This window comes from Portunus trituberculatus, chromosome 38 (genome assembly GCF_017591435.1).
Source record: "Portunus trituberculatus isolate SZX2019 chromosome 38, ASM1759143v1, whole genome shotgun sequence".
NCBI classification, from domain to species: Eukaryota; Metazoa; Arthropoda; class Malacostraca; order Decapoda; family Portunidae; genus Portunus; species Portunus trituberculatus.
In genome coordinates, this window is record NC_059292.1 from 2,839,818 (window position 1) to 2,860,205 (window position 20,388).

A 20,388-nucleotide genomic window follows, 5' to 3' on the forward strand; every position below is an offset into this window, starting at 1 on the left:
GTAGATTCCTTCAGAAAGAACAAAATCTCAAATACTCCAGGAAGCAATCCAATAATGGATTTCCTACAAACATCACACGACACCAGTCAAAACTATATCTTATGGCCATCTGTGGATCAAGTCATCCGAGATGCTCACACATGAATTAATAAATCATCAGTCAAGAATCACTCGTAAAAATCACTTTACTGTGACTCAAGGCCTTACAGATTGAAGTGACTAAGATTACACATTCCACACTTGCAACGATGAATAGTGCCACAAAACAGTGTCTGAGGAGTTACCTGAGGCCGTTATCACTGAGGAGTAAGTGAGGCTGAGAGCCTGAGAGGCACCAGCCAGGCTGCCCAATAGTGACCTTGTCTTGTCTGGTGCACCGTGCACTACAACACCCACCAGGCAACAGTACCACACACTCACACCACATCCACACGTAACACTCGAATCAACAACTATTATTATGAACATACAAGCGTTGTACAAATAATGAGGCGCAAAGAAATTTGCGTGAGGACACGGAGATTCACAACAGCTGACGAATGCTCGTCAACGAATAATTGATAACGACCTTCCCGATATACTTGTTACATCATATCATCTGCATCTTACGCTCCCCTACTGTTATAACTGCCTGTTAAACCACGTATCTTATTACTATGGTAACTTTTTATACATTTTCTAAGGCAGTATAGTAGTATGACATTTGTTTTCATTGCCCTTTGTTTAATAAATACCATAAAACACATTTCTGTAACTATTTATATTTGTAAAACACATTTATTATTTGATATAAAAACATTAACAGAGTAAAACTGTATAAAGAAACAAGATTTGCACGTGTAGCCATTAGCCAATCAGCATTCAGGATTGAGGACGCACCTACTCTCTCAGCCAATCACACTCCTCACTCAAGGGCGTAGCGATGGCTACTGTGACCTCGGAAATACAGTTCATCGTAAATATACACACTTTTTTTCAGCAAAACAGTAAGACGGCAACATAACAAATATTTAATTTACGTCGTTGCCGGCGGCAGCGTACCCTTTGCGCAGGCGCCAGGCGGAGATTCAGAGAATTGTGCGAGACTAGCGCGGACCCGGGAGAGATGAAATCGTGGTCAAGAAGTATAGGAAAGTGACCTCACAGGTTAACAGATGATAGACGGGTTTTTCGTGGGACTTTTTGTTTTAATATTTGTGAAGGTTTTGGCGAAATCATCTCCACATGGGAGGTGAAGGGGCACAATGGTGGACCCTGTCATCAGCTACAACTTTGCATGGGAACTGTACGTGATATGTCGTTGAAACATATATTATCGCCCTTTTATACAACCAAACACCCCACGAGAGGCAAGGGAATGGGACAGCTATAAGTGACGCATAAAGCTGAAAGTACTGTGACCACGGCTGACTATTATTGCCTTAGAAGAAAACGGGGTACGTATGTACATATTAAGTGGTAGAGTACTACTAAGTACTACTAAGCCACTGATATGTTGTGCATGGAGTCTCTGTAATGTGTAATTCACCACGGTCGTCTGCTGGTCACCCAGCCAGTCTTCCCCATTAGGACTGAGACCACAACACACTCCACACACCGGGAAAGCGAGGCCACAACCCCTCTAGTTACATCCCGTACCTATTTACTGCTAGGTGAACAGGGGCCACACATTAAGAGGCTTGCCCATTTGCCTCGCCGCCTCCGGGACTCGAACCTGGACCCTCTCGAGTGTGAGTCGAGCATGCTAACCACTACACTGTGTATTTACCTAGTTGTAGTTTTACAGGGCATGGGGCTTTATGCTCGTGTGGCCCCGTCTCCATATCTACACTTATCCGATTTTTCTTTTAAACTATGTACACTCTTTGCTGACACCACTTCCTCACTCAAATTGTTTCAAGTCTCAACACATCTTTGCGGGAAACTAAATTTTTTAACATCTTTCAGACATCTTCCCTTCCTCAGTTTCTTACTATACGATCTTGTGCTTCTAATGTCATATTCTTCTCTCAGGATTAGTTTCTCATTATCCACTTGATCCATTCCGTTAATCAATTTATAAACTTGTATCAGATCCCCTCTCTCTCTCTCCTCTGTTCCAGGGTTGGTAGATCCATAGCTTTTAGTCTCTCCTCATATGTCATCTCTTTAAATTCTGGAACCATTCTTGTAGCCATTTTTTGTAGTCTCTCCAATTTCCTTATGTGTTTCTTTTTATGGGGTGTGTGAGCAAAGCAGTGAAAGCACTTTTTTTTTCTATGTATTATATTTTTCGATTTTTCGATTAACACAGACATTTGAATACTCACAGCAGTGAACATTTCGACTTACTATTTTTTCACAGAATTCCTGAAATGTTATTGAATATTTGATATCCGGAACATTATGGTCTAAGGTACGGTAGGTAGGTAAGTACGCAGGTAGGACACTCACACAATCTACGTAATAATGATCATAGTGGATGGTGATAGGGGAAACGCAAAAAAATTGTATTTCAATTGCTATAATTTTGTAGTTCAAATGTATGTAGATTAGCTTAAAATTTGTGTATATATATTTTTTTCATTTCCCAAAATATAATTGGTAACCCGTTGACATGCACACAAAACAAGGAAGCGGTGGTGGTGTTTTGGAGAAAATATTCTTCCGCATTAACACCACATATATACCTGATAGATTTATCGAATCAGTTGTCATTAAAGGCTTATGACTTATTATAAAATCACATTTGACTAGGGTGTGTTGTAATGATGCGATGCTGACTAATAGTCATGTGACAGGTTCTCGCTGACCCAGCCAGCAGCCTCGTCACTCGGCCTTACTCCTTGTTCAAACATCTGAAGGCTGCAGACATGGCCCGGCTAAGGTTGTTGTCTGGCACATTTTTCCTCGCTGTGGTGATATCCACCACGTTGAGCAATGAATTTCCTTGCACATTGGTGGTGGAACAACGGGAATACGACTTGAGCAGTCTGGCCACCGTGGACCACTATCAAGTGAAAGTGATTAATGCTTATGGCAATGACACTGTGATTTATCTAAGTGTGTGCCATCCTCTCAGGAATGCCCCAAGTGGCTGTTCTGGTAATTATACTGCTGTGTGTATCGGTGAAGTATCTAGTGAAAACACCACTACAATCACTGTGCCTAACGCTGGGCGAGTGATCCAGACGTTACCTACTCTGACCAACAATAGTCTATTCAGATTTCACGGACAAATGGTGGAGTATGTGATGGATGGTGGGAATTCATGTCCTGAAGCAGGAATCGGGTATCGTACCAGCATCAACTTCATATGTAGCCAGGAGGAAGAGACTGGTCCAGTACTTATGAGCTTCACCAGGTGCCAGATCCAATTTGGTTGGATGACACAGGCTGCTTGTCCACGCCGTTTGGATGTGGTCACTGACACCCCATGCTCCATACAGTTTCCTTCCTCTGCCCACAAGTTACACTTACAAACCTTGCGTGCTGAAACATTTTTCTCAGCATCCTCTGTTCAACCCAATGCAGAGTATGAGATCAACATCTGTGGTCCTGTTTTGAATGGGTCTTGCAATGGCAAAGGTGTGGCTCTGTGTCACCACCCGGAGGGCAGAAATCCTGAGGTCATGGCCACCACGCAAGGCATGAATGTTAGGTGGGAAGAACACGAGACCCTTATTCTGACCTACCAAGCATCTGAGCAGGGAAAGAATGTGGAAGTTATGTTTAGATGTGACCGTGGTACTGCCAAGACCGAAGTCGACTATATATCACAGAATGACACGATTATGTCCTTTGGTGTACGAACATCTGCAGTATGCCCTCCATCTCCTTATCCAAGCTGTGTGCTGGAGGGCAATGATGGCAGTGTGTATGACTTGCGGCCTCTCCACAGGGCGCAAGGTAACTGGGAGGTGCTTCAGTCGACTGATGATGACCAGGTGGGATTTATATTTATAGTTCAGTCATATTTTTTGAAATAACAGCTCCATTACAATAGAAACTGTGAATTAGATGAACTTAGTAAAGTATATCTTACAAATAGTAGTTCCATATGTATTTTATTAAACAAGCTTGGGGACATTGTGGTGAAAAAGGGTTTTCTTAGGATGGGCAAATCAGGTTACAGGATAACTTAGCCTATTGTCAACTCAACCATTGTATGGACCACTGTATGTCCTAATAGTAATTGTTATCATTATGATAATAAAAATTATGATTATTATTACTACTATTATTATTATTATTATTATTATTATTATTATTATTATTATTATTATTATTATATTATCAATGTAAGAAATGTTTATAGATTTATTATTTCATACACGTATCCAAAAAATGGTTCAAGTAGATTTGCCAAGTGGGCTGAGTCAGTGATGGTGAATGGTCTGAGTTGGCAATAGGTGATGGACACACTGATCAGAAGAGAAATTTTTTAATATGCAAAAGTTTAAGGAGGAGCACACCATTTTTTGAATAATGTAAATGAGTCAGTCTATAAGTTTGAAATTAATCTAGACAAAGCTTGGAGCAATAAGGATTTTATTAAAAAAAATCAAACATTCAGTATGATAAAAATATATTTATCAGTGCTTCTGCCACCAGTACACACATGAATTCAGGGGAAAGTTCAGAGCTGGATGTACAGGCATAACATAACATAACATAAATAATAGGATAACAAAGGGCCACCAGGGCCCATCTAGGTTATCCTGTATCAGTCGCACAGCGACCTCGTCATCAGTACTTAGGCATAGGTGCCTCTTCCAGAAGATCTGTAAAATACTGTAAAAAAAAAAATAATAAATAAATAAATATATATATATATATATATATATATATATATATATATATATATATATATATATATATATATATATATATATATATATATATTTAACAGACCTATACCACCTGCTACACTATGATCACCTTTTGAAGCCAGTCTCTTGTGGAAAAGTTAAAGGATAAGATGCCATATTTTAAAAAACTAGAACTTTCTAACATAATATAACTTAACCTATTATTGTATTGCCAACCCCAAAGACATCCCTGGATCCCCCTTAAGGACACTAACGTAACTTAATCAGCAGCCTTGCCTCCCCGCCTCTACAAAATGAAGTTAGATCTGCCTTTCTTTAAATGATATCAAAAACATTATGGTGTTGGCATTATGAATCACAAATAAAGAGTCTTAAAAAGGCTACTTGTTTGCATGTTGATTTTGATTACTTTCACATGCACGGCTACTTTGTATTGCAGTTAAAGGTTGAAATTAGTTATAGTTATTATATATATTAGTTATTAGTCTAAACCAGTCATAACCTTAAGTCACATATATTGTACTTCATAACTATGTACTATTACTTAGGCTGAACTAATTGAACCAAAGGAGGCTGGTATAATTTTATACCCAACTTAGTATAGAAATTTCTTTGAAAACTGTTTTCAACAAATGCTCTGTTTGAAAGAACTTCATGTTCTATTAAAGTATATACTTGCCAAACACCTCAGTTATAATTAGATGCTATAATAGATAATGTGTGTCACACTTTATGAAACTAATGTATTATTTCTATAGTGTGATGCAAATATCAAGATACTTTAGGTGGAACAGATGTAGAAATTCCCTGTGCAGCTGTATTGTCAGTTGAACCTTAACAAAGATATACAATATGTCATTCATAGGCTTGAAATAATCATGAAATATTTGTTTGTGGTAAAACAAGGCTATGATATAATGTTGTAACTGTATAAAATTTTATAATAGTAACAATGATTGATGTATGGAAATTAATTCACAACATAGCAAGAGTATGCTACTCTGGAGACCTTGTGGACCTCACGCTACTGTTCCTTAGTTGGGATGGAAGTTACAATGCTGCCTGGTAGGGAATTCTCTGACCTGCCCACCTAAAGTATCTCCATATCTGCATCATGATAATCTTATCCACCTGATAAGATCAGCAGTACCTTGGTCTTATAATTAATCCACTTGGATGTAGTGTAGAAAAGGCATAAGAAGTAGTAGAGGTGAGGATAGAATTTATAAATTATGAACTAAAGATGGTGTTGTCATGAAATTGTATAGTCAGTCTGAGTTTGATGTTTATAAATAGTCATTCTTGACCTTAATTGATATCACTGAAGGTAAAGAAAATTACTGTTGAGAGGTGCTGCTTTGTGAAATGTGGGAAGGTCAAGATTTCTTTAGAAGTTGTATAAAACTTTGTGTGACCAATACATACTGGTGCAAGAAATATATTGTTATATATTAATTAAGAATGTCACAGCAGTAGTCCTTGCAAAAATAAATAATCCTGTCCCCCCCTTTTCTCTCTCTCTCTCTCTCTCTCTCTCTCTCTCTCTCTCTCTCTCTCTCTCTCTCTCTCTCTCTTCATTAAGTATATGTTGTACACAAAACTTTTGGTGAAGCTGGATTTGTCTTAAGAGTTCAGCTAAAAGCAGTTTTTTTTTTTTTCTATTTTGACATTTTGCTATTTGTTATGTCTAATATACTGTACATTGGTTCTCATTCAACCAGTTAGAACTGCTTTTTTGGTTTTAACTGTAACATAACTATTAAAAGGCAAGCTATAAACAAAAATTATAGTTCTAGATTGTTTCCAGCACAGTATTCTTTAGTATTGTTATTGTTAACCTGACTGTATTAATTTTCAGGTTGAGTGTCATAATACTGACAGTGGCTTAATTTTTCACAGGAGATTTTGTACTTCCTCAATATATGTGGACCAGTAAACCCTGGTAGGCAGTACACATGTCCTTCAGGTGTTCTTGGGGCATGCATGGCTGGAGTAAGTGAACATTCTGCTTATAATCTAGGCCTCCTGAACTCTGAACCAACAATCAACACCAAAGACCACTCCATCACTGTCATCTACAATGGTAAGGAGATTGGAAATAGTTGTCTATTATTATTGCACAATAATATTTATAATACTAGGTTTTGAACTGTTTTGATTTTGTATCTGTATGAAAATTTGAATTGAAGGCCCCGAGGTGGATAGCAGAAAAGCACAGCTGGAGGTTGGTTGATTTTGTGCAGGACACACCCTTTATTTTTTCTCTGTTTTCCACTATTACTTACATTCAAATAATCTATGTTGTGGGTAAGATTTTTTTTTTTTTTTTTTTTTTTTTTTTTTTTTACCCACAAGATAGATGCTTATGTGAAGCAGAAGTTTGAAAATTTTTCTTAAATATCAAATGATAGTGCCAAAAAATTTGTTTCGTTTTGAGGTTTGTGAAAATACAGTATCTGCTTTGGATGAGTTTGACATAGTATCACAACAGCCTTGCTAAGTTGGTGACATTACTCACCATGCAGGATATTGATTGATGTCCAGATCCATTGACTGTTGCTAGCAGTTGTATGTTGAAATTTGACCATTATGAACTGGTCTTAAGGTCACATATGGTTGAAATGCTTTCCACTGACTGACACATTATAGTTTGTTGTTAAAGACCATTCATATCCCTTGGTTTTCAAGATATAGGCACTGTTAGCATTTGAAAGTACTAATTCATTGGAGCATTATCATAGATGAAATAAAGGACAACAGTAGAGCAGGCATGTTGCTGCTGCTGCTGCTGCTTATTTTGATGTACTTTCATTAATATATGTTATCATCTCTTACAGGAGGTGAACCTTGTAAGGGAGGCCAGCATAGCTACTCCACCAGAATCAACCTGATTTGTAGCCATAATGAACATGGTCCAGTCCTAGTGAAAGAAACTGAAACTTGTGAGCATGTTTTTGATTGGCTGACCCCAGTGGCATGTCCACGCCACTTAAAGAATGGGAATGATTGCCAAGTTAAAGATCCTCTATATGGTAATGTCTATGACCTCAATCCATTAAGAAATATTCACAAAGATTATAGAGTGATTGGTGAGGGAGATGAGTTTTTCATCAACGTGTGTGGTCCACTAGTATCTTCCTGTGAGGGTCAAAATGGTACCTCAGGAGTATGTCAGATCACTAATGGTCAACAGTTTAGTGCAGGACTTTATACAACTCAAGTAACCTTCAATGATGGAACTTTAATTGTAGAATACACAAATGGAACAAGTGGTTGCCAGGGTAATGTCTCTAGATCCTCACAGATAATCTTTCTCTGTGACCATGAAATAAGTGGCAGAGATGGCCCCAAATATTTGAGAGAAAGTGGATGTTCAAACAAGTTTTTCTGGAAAACAAAGTTTTCCTGTCCCTCATTCCATGTTGTTGACTGCACTCTGTACACTGCAGATGGAACGATGTACAACCTTCAAGAATTGTCTTCATCTTCCTCAAACCTTGAATACTATACAGCAGATGATAAAAAGTTTGTACTGAATGTGTGCAGGTCTGTGGTGCACCAAAAAGGCAGCAGGTGTGCATACAGAGCAGGGGCATGCATTGTAGATCGCACTCACCACAACGATTCTGTAAATATTGGAGAGGTGCAAAGTGGACTCTATCTTGAAGATGGAAGACTCATGATAAAATATTCAGGAGGTGACCAATGTGTTGGGCATGAACAGTTATACCAAACTGTCATCGAGTTAAAATGTGATGAAGATGAAACCTACCCTATCCCACAGTTGATTGGTAAAGAAAACTGTACTTATTATTTTGAGATTAAAAGTGCAGCAGCTTGCCCAATATCCATGAAAAATAACAGTATGCCTCTGGTTGGAAAAGACTGTGCTGTCAAAAGCCCCAGTGGTTATGTTTTTGATCTCAGTTCTTTAAAACAAAAAACTGACTTTGAAATCAAGGACAGCCAAAATGCCACATTGACTCTTAATGTCTGTGGAGCTTTAAATAATCCAGAATGTCCAGGAGAAGGTGTTGGTATCTGTAGCAATGGTGTTAGTGCTGGTCAGGCAAATGCTAATCTTTACTACCTTCCTGAGCACCTCTCTCTACACTACACTGGGGGAGAGCAATGCCATAGTAATATAAAACGCTCCACCATTATCACTTTTGTGTGTGGTGCTGAAAATGTGACAGAAGGTCCTGTCTTGGTCTTTGATGATAATTACTTCTGTATGTACTTCATTACTTGGTACACTGAATTAGCTTGTGAAAAGAGGATACCATGCTTTGTGGATACCTGGACCCACCGTATTGATCTCTCTCCACTCATCAAGTCAACTGACAATTATGAAACTGTCAACCCGGAAAATCCCAAGGAAAAATTTTACCTCAATGTATGTAGACCATTGAATCCCATTGTTGGTCTTAACTGTCGGCCAGGATCTGCTGTGTGTCTTTTCAAACCAGGTCTACATGGAAACAATCCTCTCAGCCTTGGCCATCCCAATACAATGCCAGTATCTAACAACAATGGTGCCAATATTATGTACACACATGGAGCCAAGTGTACCACTGAACCTGACTACAATCTATCTTCAATGATACACTTCATATGTGATCCAAGTGCAGGCAAGGTTAGTATGATTAATACTTTCAAAGATTAAGTGTTCCTTTGTTGTTCAGATGATAATTTTATAATTTTAAGTGTCACAGTACAGTTAATATATCACTTTTGACTACTAAACTGCATGGAATTTGAGCAGTGGCTGACAGTAATAGATATGGCATCCAACCAAATGATTTATTTTAGCGCATTTGTTTGTATGAATAGATAAGATAGATAGGCAGAATTTTGTCCATTATTTCAGAGCCCATTACTATTCAGGAAAGAGTAGATAATGTTTGAATATTAATGGGCCTGTCTCATTTTTATCTCTTAATTTCTTATTCATAGTATCATTTTCTTTCTCCTTGTGTTTTATGATTTATTTGTTCCATTTCTCTCTCTCTCTCTCTCTCTCTCTCTCTCTCTCTCTCTCTCTCTCTCTCTCTCTCTCTCTCTCTCTCTCTCTTATGCTTGTTTCATAATCACATATTTTACTTTTAATCTAATGTCTTTCTGTGTGTATTAGTCTTGTTTTTAGTTATATATACATACATGTTTATTTTTAGCAATTTACACAACTTGGTGTTTACATGAATTTTTATTATTATTATTATTAACAACTAATCTGTCTTACTTTTTGCATAACTTTCTGCACATTTAGCTTCATATACTATATACATCTGTAGAAATGTTTAATAACTACACTATATACATGTTAGGCCTCTTTTAGGCAATTTAACCATCTCCACTTTCGTCTTCCTACATAATTTCCATAGCATTCACTATATTTTTAATGTTTTCACTTTTCTTAGTCTTTCTACTAGAATACAGATTATTTCATAATCATTACAATTGCTTATATACTTTATCTAGTTTTTTTTTTTTTTCCTTGTCAATTATTCCCATATTCTCTCTCTCTCTCTCTCTCTCTCTCTCTCTCTCTCTCTCTCTCTCTCTCTCTCTCTCTCTCTCTCTCTCTCTCTCTCTCTCTCTCTCTCTCTCTGGCAGAATATTTTTTGGTGTGTTTGTTTGTTTATTTGTGAGCACCTGATATATCTTGCATGCAGTTACTAAATTACCACAAAATTCAGAAATGCTTTGTTACATTATAAGAATAATAAATACATGAAGTGTGTGTGTGTGTGTGTGTGTGTGTGTGTGTGTGTGTGTGTGTGTGTGTGTGTGTTTACCAAGTTGTATTTACCTGGTTGGAGTTTTACAGGGCCTGGGCTTTTACGCTCGTGTGGCCCTGTCTCCATATCTACACTTATCCAATTTTTCTTTAAAACTATGCACACTCGTTGCTGTCACCACTTCTTCACTCAGACTGTTCCACGTCTCAACACATCTTTGCAGGAAACTGTATTTTTTAATATCTCTTAGACATCTTCCTTTCCTCAGCTTTTTACTATGTCATATTCTTCTCTCGGGAGCAGTTTCTCATTATCCACTTGGTCCATTCCGTTGATCAACTTATAAACTTGTATCAGATCCCCTCTCTCCCTTCTCTGTTCCAGAGTTGGTAGATCCATAGTGTGTGTGTGTGTGTGTGTGTGTGTGTGTGTGTGTGTGTGTGTGTGTGTGTGTGTGTGTGTGTGTGTGTGGAATTCACTGTTTGATCTGCTGCAGTCTTTGACGAGACAGCCAGACGTTACCCTACGGAACGAGCTCAGAGCTCATTATTTCCGATCTTGGGATAGGTCTGAGACCAGGCACACACCACACACCGGGACAACAAGGTCACAACTCCTCGATTTACATCCCGTACCTACTCACTGCTAGGTGAACAGGGGCTACACGTGAAAGGAGACACACCCAAATATCTCCACCCGGCCGGGGAATCGAACCCCGGTCATCTGGCTTGTGAAGCCAGCGCTCTAACCACTGAGCTACCGGGCTGTGTACCACTGAGCTACCGTGCTGTGTGTGTGTGTGTGTGTGTGTGTGTGTGTGTGTGTGTGTGTGTTTACCTAGTTGTAGTTTTACAGGGCCTGGGCTTTATGCTCGTGTGGCCCCGTCTCCATATCTACACTTATCCAATTTTTCTTTAAAACTATGTACACTCGTTGCTGACATCACTTCCTCACTCAGACTGTTCCAAATCTCAACAAATCTTTGCGGGAAACTATATTTTTTAACATCTCTCAGAAATCTTCCCTTCCTCAGTTTCTTACTATGCAATCTTGTGCTTCTAATGTCATATTCTTCTCTCTGGATTAGTTTCTCATTATCCACTTGATCCATTCTGTTAATCAATTTATAAACTCGTATCAGATCACCTCTCTCTCTCTCTCTGTTCCAGGGTTGGTAGATCCATAGCTTTTAGTCTCTCGTCATATGTCATCCCTTTAAATTCTGGAACCATTCTTGTAGCCATTTTTGTAGTCTCCAATTTCTTATGTGTTTCTTTTATGGGGTCCACACAACTCCTGCATATTCCAATCTGGGTCTTATTTTAGTACTTATCAATTTCTTCATCATTTCTTTGTCCATGTAGTGAAATGCTAATCCAATATTCCTTAGCAAATTATATGTCTCTGAAAATTCTATCAATATGGCTTACTGGTTGATTGTTTTCTTCCATCGTCACTCCCAAGTCCTTTTCCTTTTTACTTTTCTAGTTCTACTCCATCTCCCATCTTATAGATTCCCACTGGTCGTCTTTCACTTTTTCCCATTTCCATGACATGGCTTTTGTCCACATTGAATTCCATCTCCCATTTTTTACTCCATTTCCAGATCTTGTTTAAGTCTTCCTGCAGTATTTCACAATCCTCTTTTTGTTTTATGACTGCACAGTTTCGCATCGTCCGCAAACAGATTTATGTAGCTGTTCACTCCCTCTGGCATGTCGTTTATATATATGAGAAAAAGTATTGGCGCCAATACTGACCCCTGTGGCACTCCGCTGTCTACTGCTCTCCACTTGGACTTCATATCTTTAACTATTGTCCTTATTTCTCTCCCCCTCAAGTAATTTTCCATCCATCTCAATGTGCTTCCTTTTAAGCCACCCTTCTCCTCTAGCTTCCATATTAATCTTTCATGTGGCACTCTATCAAACGCCTTTTTTAAATCTAAATAAATGCAGTCAATCCATCCCTCTCTCTCTTTACTCTTTACTTTTTACCTAGTTGTAGTTTTACAGGGCTTGGGCATTACGCTCGTGTGGTCCCATCTCCACATCTATGTTTGTCCAACTTTTCTTTAAAGCTATGCAGACTCCTTGCTGACATTACATCTTCACTCAGGCTATTCCATGTTGCTATACTTCTTTGTGGAAAGCTAAATTTTTTCATGCCCTTGAAGCATCTTCCCAACCTCAACTTTCTATCATGATATCTTGTGTGTGTGTGTGTGTGTGTGTGTGTGTGTGTGTGTATATATATATATATATATATATATATATATATATATATATATATATATATATATATATATATATATATATATATATATATAGTGGTACCTTGACATACGAATTAAATTCGTTCCATGACGATCGTTGTATATAAAAAAAAATCGTATATCAAATAAAATTTTCCCATAGAAATTAATGGAAATAGAATTAATTCATTGTTGTGATATGAATTTACCCCCAAAAAATTAACTTGCTTTAAATACCAACCAAATATAGATTTAATATAAGATAAGTACAATGTTTATTGTATGCATGATATAAATCAACTATATTGCCCAAAATAACAACTTAACTCGCAAAACTCGGGACACGTCGATAGACGTTTAGGCTTTTTTACGGCTATATTTTGGCTATTTTCTTCCTGTTTTCTTTGCTTGTGACCTGGCAACACTCATCAGGAGTAAACATATGCTCTACGTCACTATGTCACCAATGATGGATTGTGGGAGCGAGTGATTTCACTGTGTCTGATTTTGCCACCTCTCCCGCGCACCTTACTTCTATACCTCGGGTCTCTCGCCATGTTACAGGGAGACAACTTTTGAATGAGAGTGGTATCAGAACAGGCAACAGGAGAGAGAGAGAGAGATACAAGGGGCCCATTTTCTATCGCTCTAGCCAAGGCCGCTAAACCCAATTGGATGCAAAGCCACAAACACCAATGATACCACCTCATTTAACCTGTGATATTTTGGTAACCATGAAATCTAGAGACTTCTGGTTCTTTGCATTGCAAAGAGGAAGAGTAGCTTGTGGGCTGAACATCATTTGTACTCACTCATTTATTGAATTTTGAAGTGTAATCAGTATGTGAATACAGGCTATTTTGTGTTTCTCGCCAAACTTTTACTTTTGGGACCAATGATCACGCGGTCTTGAGTTCACAAAACACACTGCTGAAGAGCACAGACACATACATGCACAAAGGAATGAAAATGATACACAACGCGGGCTGAATGTTTGGGTGGATGCGGGTAGCCGAGCGATCGCTGCGCCACCTACTGATGGCTATTCGTATCTTAAAAATATCTTTGTATTTCAAAGTGTAAATTATATGAAATTTTTCGTCGTATATAAAAAAAAAATCATATGATGGGCGTTCGTATCTCAAGGTATTACTGTGTGTGTGTGTATATATATATATATATATATATATATATATATATATATATATATATATATAGATAGATAGATAGATAGATAGATAGATAATTATGATTTACCATTTTGCAGGGAAAGCCAGTGTTCAAGATGACACATGACTGTCAGTACCAGTTTGAGTGGCGCACATCAGTGGCATGCGATATATTGTTCAAGGAAGAAGATTCTGGTCCACAGTGTCAAATCAGATATGATCAAGCTAAAGCAAACATTGATCTGAAACCTTTGTATCGCCCTGAAGGGTATCATGTGCAGTTTGGAAGCAAAACTTTCACTGTAAATGTTTGTGGTACAGCATGCAACAATTCAGGTAGCTGCTCTTCTGATGGCAATAGTTATGGCTTGAGCAACAAGTCCGAACTTTACTGGTATCATGGTCAACTCATACTTAAGTATTTTGGTGGTAGTCAGTGTGTTGGATCTATTTCTGGGCATAAAACCACTACTGTATACTTTGAATGTGAAATGAGTGCAGGTTTCGGTGTGCCAGTTCCTGATGATCTGATGGAATCTCTGGAATGTCAAGCCATTTTTAACTGGAAAACAAATGTGACGTGTATTGAAGGTATTTATGCTACAGAAGACACACCTACAAGCACATCTTCATCAAATAGCACTGCAGGACAGAATATCTCTTCCAAAGATTCACTTACAGACAACACTACTACAACCCACTCTAGTGTAACTGCTGTCATTGGAACTATTTTGGTTGTGTGTGGTTTGGTGCTTGTGGTGGCTTTAGTCCTTATCAAATCACGGCATGGGAATCGTATTGTGGCTGCCACTCGTAGACTGTTTGGAATTCATGGGTATGGTCATGCCCGTCAGTCCCAAATTGAAAATTCCACCTTATTAGGAGAAACAAATTCAATTAGGATTTTCAGGAGAGATGACAGTGATGATGACATGCTCAGAGTGTAGATATTCTAGCAGTCATATTCCTTGGTATGCTAGTCATTTGCAATGACCAAAGTAGTGTAATGGTGTGCAGTTTGTTATTACACTTAGTTTTTGTATGAAGTGATAATTGGAGTTGCTGTGTTTGGTGATATTATTGTATTTCAATGTTATATAAGTTACACTTATTCAGATGCAGTGAAATTAATTTTTATTTTTTTTATTTAATTTTATTTTCCCAAAAGAATGGTACTTTATCTAGCTAATTTAATTGGAACAACTTTGTGAAAATATCTTATTGGGCTCAGCAAAGACAAATATTTAGATAATTCTCAAGGAATTATATCCAGTATTATTAGATACTTATACATCTTTGTAAATAACTAGATTGATTGATAAACCTGGAGATCATGCTTACTATAAAATTGTATTTCTAAATATATGGTGAGCTGAACACTTATTCTGTTGTTTTCAAGGGAATTCTGTACACTACTAGTCATATCAAAAGTAATGTTTTACTAATTTATATGTAATTAATTTATGGAGTTTGCAATATAAATTTTGGTATGCAGAGTATGTAGAAGTATTGTAACAACTAAATCATCTGCAATTTCAGGTGTGAAACTAGATTTTTTAAAAACTATTTTCTTCACACTTTACATCTTGTAGATCTGTTAGAGTGGTGTACAGTTATGTGATAGGCTTACAGGCAAGAAGACCTTGATTCAATATCCATATCTAATAGAAAAAAAGATGCCATTAGGTCATATGATGTGGTATCTGACTTATCCTTATAACCATTCAGTGCAGCCAGTTTTCAGCTGTGAACTTGCATAGCCTAATGGCAAGTGATAATGTTCAGAAAAAAATGTTGCTAAAATTAGTTTCATTTAATGTTGTGCCATTTCTCAAGTGTTGTGACTATAACTGTCAACATCATACTTGGAAATGTATGCTGTGATTACAGTTTTCACTATTTGATAAATAACTTAAATGATCACACACACACACACACACACACACACACGTCAATTTAGAATTAGATACATTCCAAGAGATGTTCCTTTTAATCCATTTCACATTCACTTGATATGTTTGTTTAGTGAATAACTAAATCTGGTTCTTGAAAGGAACTTGAAGCATCAGTATTAAGTAAATATAATGTAATAATCTGTTGTTTCCATTTTCATTTTGAAGTGGCCTTCCTCTTCATACAAAGTGTAAGTCAAGAAAACTGAATAAATAGAAGAAAAAATCAAATACCTTCCGGTGATATTTTAACACATTTTTTGTTGACATCTTTATGATTTAAATTTTTTGTGTTACACGTGTATATGCAAACATTCATTTTGTAATTCTGTATATGAAAATGTTATGTGAATTTCTTGACTGTCTGTTTGGAGGATTAAAAGATCATCTGATACTGAGATGCTAATTAGTGCTAAGCTTATATACTACTACCATGAAGTAATATGCCAAGAAAAATGTGATGGCATACACACTATTTTCTTTTCAATCCAATTATTTTGTGCTTTACTGTTAATGAATTTTCTATTTCATGAGAGGAAATAATAGAGCTATCATTGTATATACTTTGCATTTTAGTTCAGTCAGAATATTAACAAAATAACATAGAGAAACATTTAGCAGCAGGCAGGAGAAACTACCAAAATGGTCAAGATTAGATCCTTCACAAAACTGGTGAGTCATTAATGATTTTTACATCATTATTAACCTGTCATATAAAGTTTGTTAGAGCACAAAACAATGAAGGTAATATATACAAAGATGCAAGCCTGTGTTGCATACTGTAATGAAAAACACATATAATTAATTTTGATATTTTTAACGTAAGATCAGTATGAAGAGGGAATATCCCCAAATTATAGTAGAATCAATAATATAATAGAAATTTAGATGTTAGTCTTTCAAAAAAAATTTCAGTTAACTAATCTGGAAGAGAAAAATAATGAAAGTAGCATAAAGGAAGGATGGTTCCACATGCATAAGAATACTGAAGAAAGAGGGAAACAAATAAGATATAAAGGCTACAGGGATTTCATATTGGAAAAGAGCAGTAGTTTTAGCATAATCCAAATGGAGACAAGTAAAGGCTGTTTCCTTCACCTAACTATGTGATACATGCCACACCATGACAAAGTAGTTCGTGGGTTTATTCCACAAATTATGGCCATACCTGTGTAAAAAATAAATAAATAGTAATAATACTAACTAGAAAATATCAGAGAATAGGAATGACACTTAAGATTCTGTTGTATAGCAAATGATCTGGATCTTAGTATGCAGCAACATGCATGAAACAACATAGCACAGGCAGTCAACTTTTACTTCAAAATTATGGCTCAATATCAAATCAAAGGAGAAAATTAGAGATTGAAAAGCATGTTTTTTTTTTTTTTTTTTTTTTTTTTTTCCTGCAGACTCAATAGTGAGTTATAAAGGCACCAAAAACTAGATATTGTATAAGTGAGTGTAAAGCAGAGTAACTGTAATCTAACTTAGAAAGAGATAAATATACATGGAGACTGTGCCCAAAGAAACATGAATAAAGATTGGGACATTGGCCTTTCAAAACATAAAACTTAAAGGAAGAATGTATTTTTCTAGACTGGTTTCTTCTTATAGAAGAAGTTGTAAAATTATTCCAGCAAAATTTACCTTACCTCACTGAAAGATGATTTTATACTAAAACACAATGGTTAGTTCCAGCAGTCACTTGAAAATTGCTAAACTTCATTAACAGAGAGCACAAACATCATGTATGACAAATATAATTTCTACAAAGCACCATGTCTCTTAGCATACTGCTTCATAACAGCTGCTTATCTCATATGAGAGATTAAGTTTACATCAGTTTCCTGTTTGTCAGAGTGAACATCCAAAGAAAATATGTATTTCACTTTGTATAGCACACACACACACACACACACACACACACACACACACACACACACACACACACACACTGTAACAAGTTTCTTTGGTTATTGCTAGAGGTGAAGGTACAAGTTATTCTAAGTAGATACCTCAATACACATAATTATACATTTTCAGACGTTTAGCCATGAGATGAAATTTGAATGAACGATCAGCCTGGTATCTTGGTGGGTGTATTGACATAGGGTGTCCAGTGGTGAAATTGTGAGTCATTTAGCTTTCATGTATACATGTTTAGAGGTATTACAGTATGCTGAGATGAGTTTTATTAATGGACTGGTGATTTACTGCTAAACATTACACAATGATAGCATGGCTGTAATTAATGATGAATAAATTAACAAGCTCAATCTTAAATAAATAAAGTCATAAGATTAGATAAATAAATAATGATAAGCCTTGCCTTGCCTGCCTGGGCACATAGGGTGAAGGAGTGAGATACAGTAAATCAGCTAATTGCGGGCCAATCACTTACAATTTCAAATCAAGACGGTAATGAACATGATTTTTGAGGAAAAATCTTGGAAATGGCATGCATTTCTAGCAGGGTGGAGTATGTGGACATAGTGTTTATATGACATGAAGATCTGCCAGGGCCAGTTCTTTTATCAGTTGGCCGGCCAGACTTGAATTTTGTCCAGTGGTTTAACAACACCTCAAAATGCATATGTCTATAGAATATTTTCCACCTACAATAACCTTTACTTTTGCCTCTAGTGATATCCACAGAAGCTTGTGTTAGATTACCCCCCTCCCCCCAACACACATGTAAATATGTACTGTATATACTCAAGTACGAGTAATAATCAATCTATTGCAAAACCTTGGCTTAGGTTTTTTCACAGTTGTTTTAACCCATGTGACACATGTGAATTTTTAAACCATATTTATCTGTAAACAATACTGGGAAACAAAAATAATACATGAGTGATACTTTATGTATTGATTTCACTATAATCACTGGATTCTTGAAGGAGCATGTGATTGCATTTCCCAGAAATCATTAAAATTTTAACAAAATACTACCAATTTGTTTATCTAAGGCATTCAGTTGGTGATAGTAGTATATTACTGACATCTGTTTATACAAGTTATTTACATTGTCTGTTTCAATAATGTTTTAAAGTATGTGACTCAAACAAAGGCAAAAATGTAATGGGCAAAAACTTGTGATGCAATATTGATGTCTGTGTACAATATTATGGTAGTTACAGTAACATAGATTTCAATCACTAAAATGTAATTTTCACATAAAAGTTGATCTCATACACTTATATCTAAAATTGGTCTCAAAGTACTGACCTAATTTCAAATATATACAGCATGTATGTTATCACCACTTACCTATTATACACCATTGCTTATTGTTTATCCATTATGTTTGAGAATTATGTAAAGCTTCATTTAATGTAAACTATTCTGTTATTTGAATATGTACAATATACAGACCATATATACCACAAAATATGCTGCAATAGGTAAACATAGGAATAATAAAGAAAGAGGGCGAGAGAATAATTTCAAGGAAATCACATAATTGCATATACTGTATATTATATTGCTGGAGTTCTCTCTCTCTCTCTCTCTCTCTCTCTCTCTCTCTCTTCCTTTTTTAATTGAAGTTGTGTTTTAATCTTTGTTCTCAAAGGTATCTTTTGTTTGAGTAATGTCCATTTAAAAAATAATTTTGATTAATATCATTATACTATAACTCGGTATGATATTAATTAAAAGTTACTGCACTAATTTTAAGTTAGAATTTTCTAGTTCCACATTCAGACATCAGCAGGTCTACCACCAATGGTCAATCCTAGCTATTTCTTATAATTTTCTGTAACATGTGACTAACAGTTTACTCATTCTGTTGCTGATACCATTTAATTAAACACAAGGTCAATTTTGATTGGGTTTATTAGTTTTAAATTGTTGATTCACGGATGTTTGAAAAGAGGTAAGAGAATAAGATAATATATAATTTTGTCATGAACAGTGAGATATGAAGAGAGGTAAGAGAATGATGTCAAGAAGTATTTAGACAATAGCCTTGAGTCCAGAGAAAAAAAAAAGTATAAAGGGGAGATACTTTTGCTGGTGGAGCATTCAGGAAGCTTCAATAATAATAATAATAACATTGTGCAAATGAAGTGTAGGAGAAATTTGTATGTCAAGTTCTGGTATGAATAAAAACTGAATCTCTTGGCAGAATTTTGAGAAGGGGAATTAATATGTATATAAAAAATATTTTGAAATTATAGATATTTATGAAGCATACATAGATGAATGCATATTAGAAAAAAGAAAAATCAAAAGAACAAGAAAAGGATGAGTGACCGAACAAATGATTACTACTTAAGGGAAGCTAGTCAAGGGCAACAAAAAAATATAATAAAAAAGACCCACTTGATTGCCAGTTCCCTAAAAGATTAGCAGAGTTAGCCAAGTCTGGAACAAATGTTTTGAAATCAAGAGAAACAGAAACTTTTTAAATGAAGTAAACAACAGCATGAAGAGGCATATAATAAATTCAGAATT

General features: G+C 36.3%; 2 protein-coding genes across 3 annotated transcripts in view; one reads left to right on the forward strand and one right to left on the reverse strand.

Annotated features, from left to right (window-relative positions):
• Nucleotides 1–629, reverse strand: part of LOC123514531 (mitochondrial dicarboxylate carrier-like) — a 43,797-nt gene extending 43,168 nt beyond the window's left edge. The window contains exon 1 of one of the 2 annotated variants that reach the window (XM_045272437.1): nt 285–629. The gene's annotated coding sequence lies outside the window, so the exon portion shown is untranslated. The remainder of the gene's footprint in view (nt 1–284) is intronic. The other variant, XM_045272439.1, reaches the window with a different exon arrangement.
• Nucleotides 630–2,599: 1,970 nt separating this feature from the next.
• On the forward strand, nt 2,600–19,759 carry LOC123514540 (cation-independent mannose-6-phosphate receptor-like). The gene is made up of 4 exons (XM_045272463.1): nt 2,600–3,926; nt 6,711–6,894; nt 7,649–9,447; nt 14,074–19,759. Exons 1-4 carry the CDS (start codon nt 2,853–2,855, stop codon nt 14,920–14,922), a joined length of 3,906 nt encoding a protein of 1,301 aa, XP_045128398.1. The 5' UTR covers nt 2,600–2,852; the 3' UTR covers nt 14,923–19,759.
• Nucleotides 19,760–20,388: the final 629 nt, after the last annotated feature.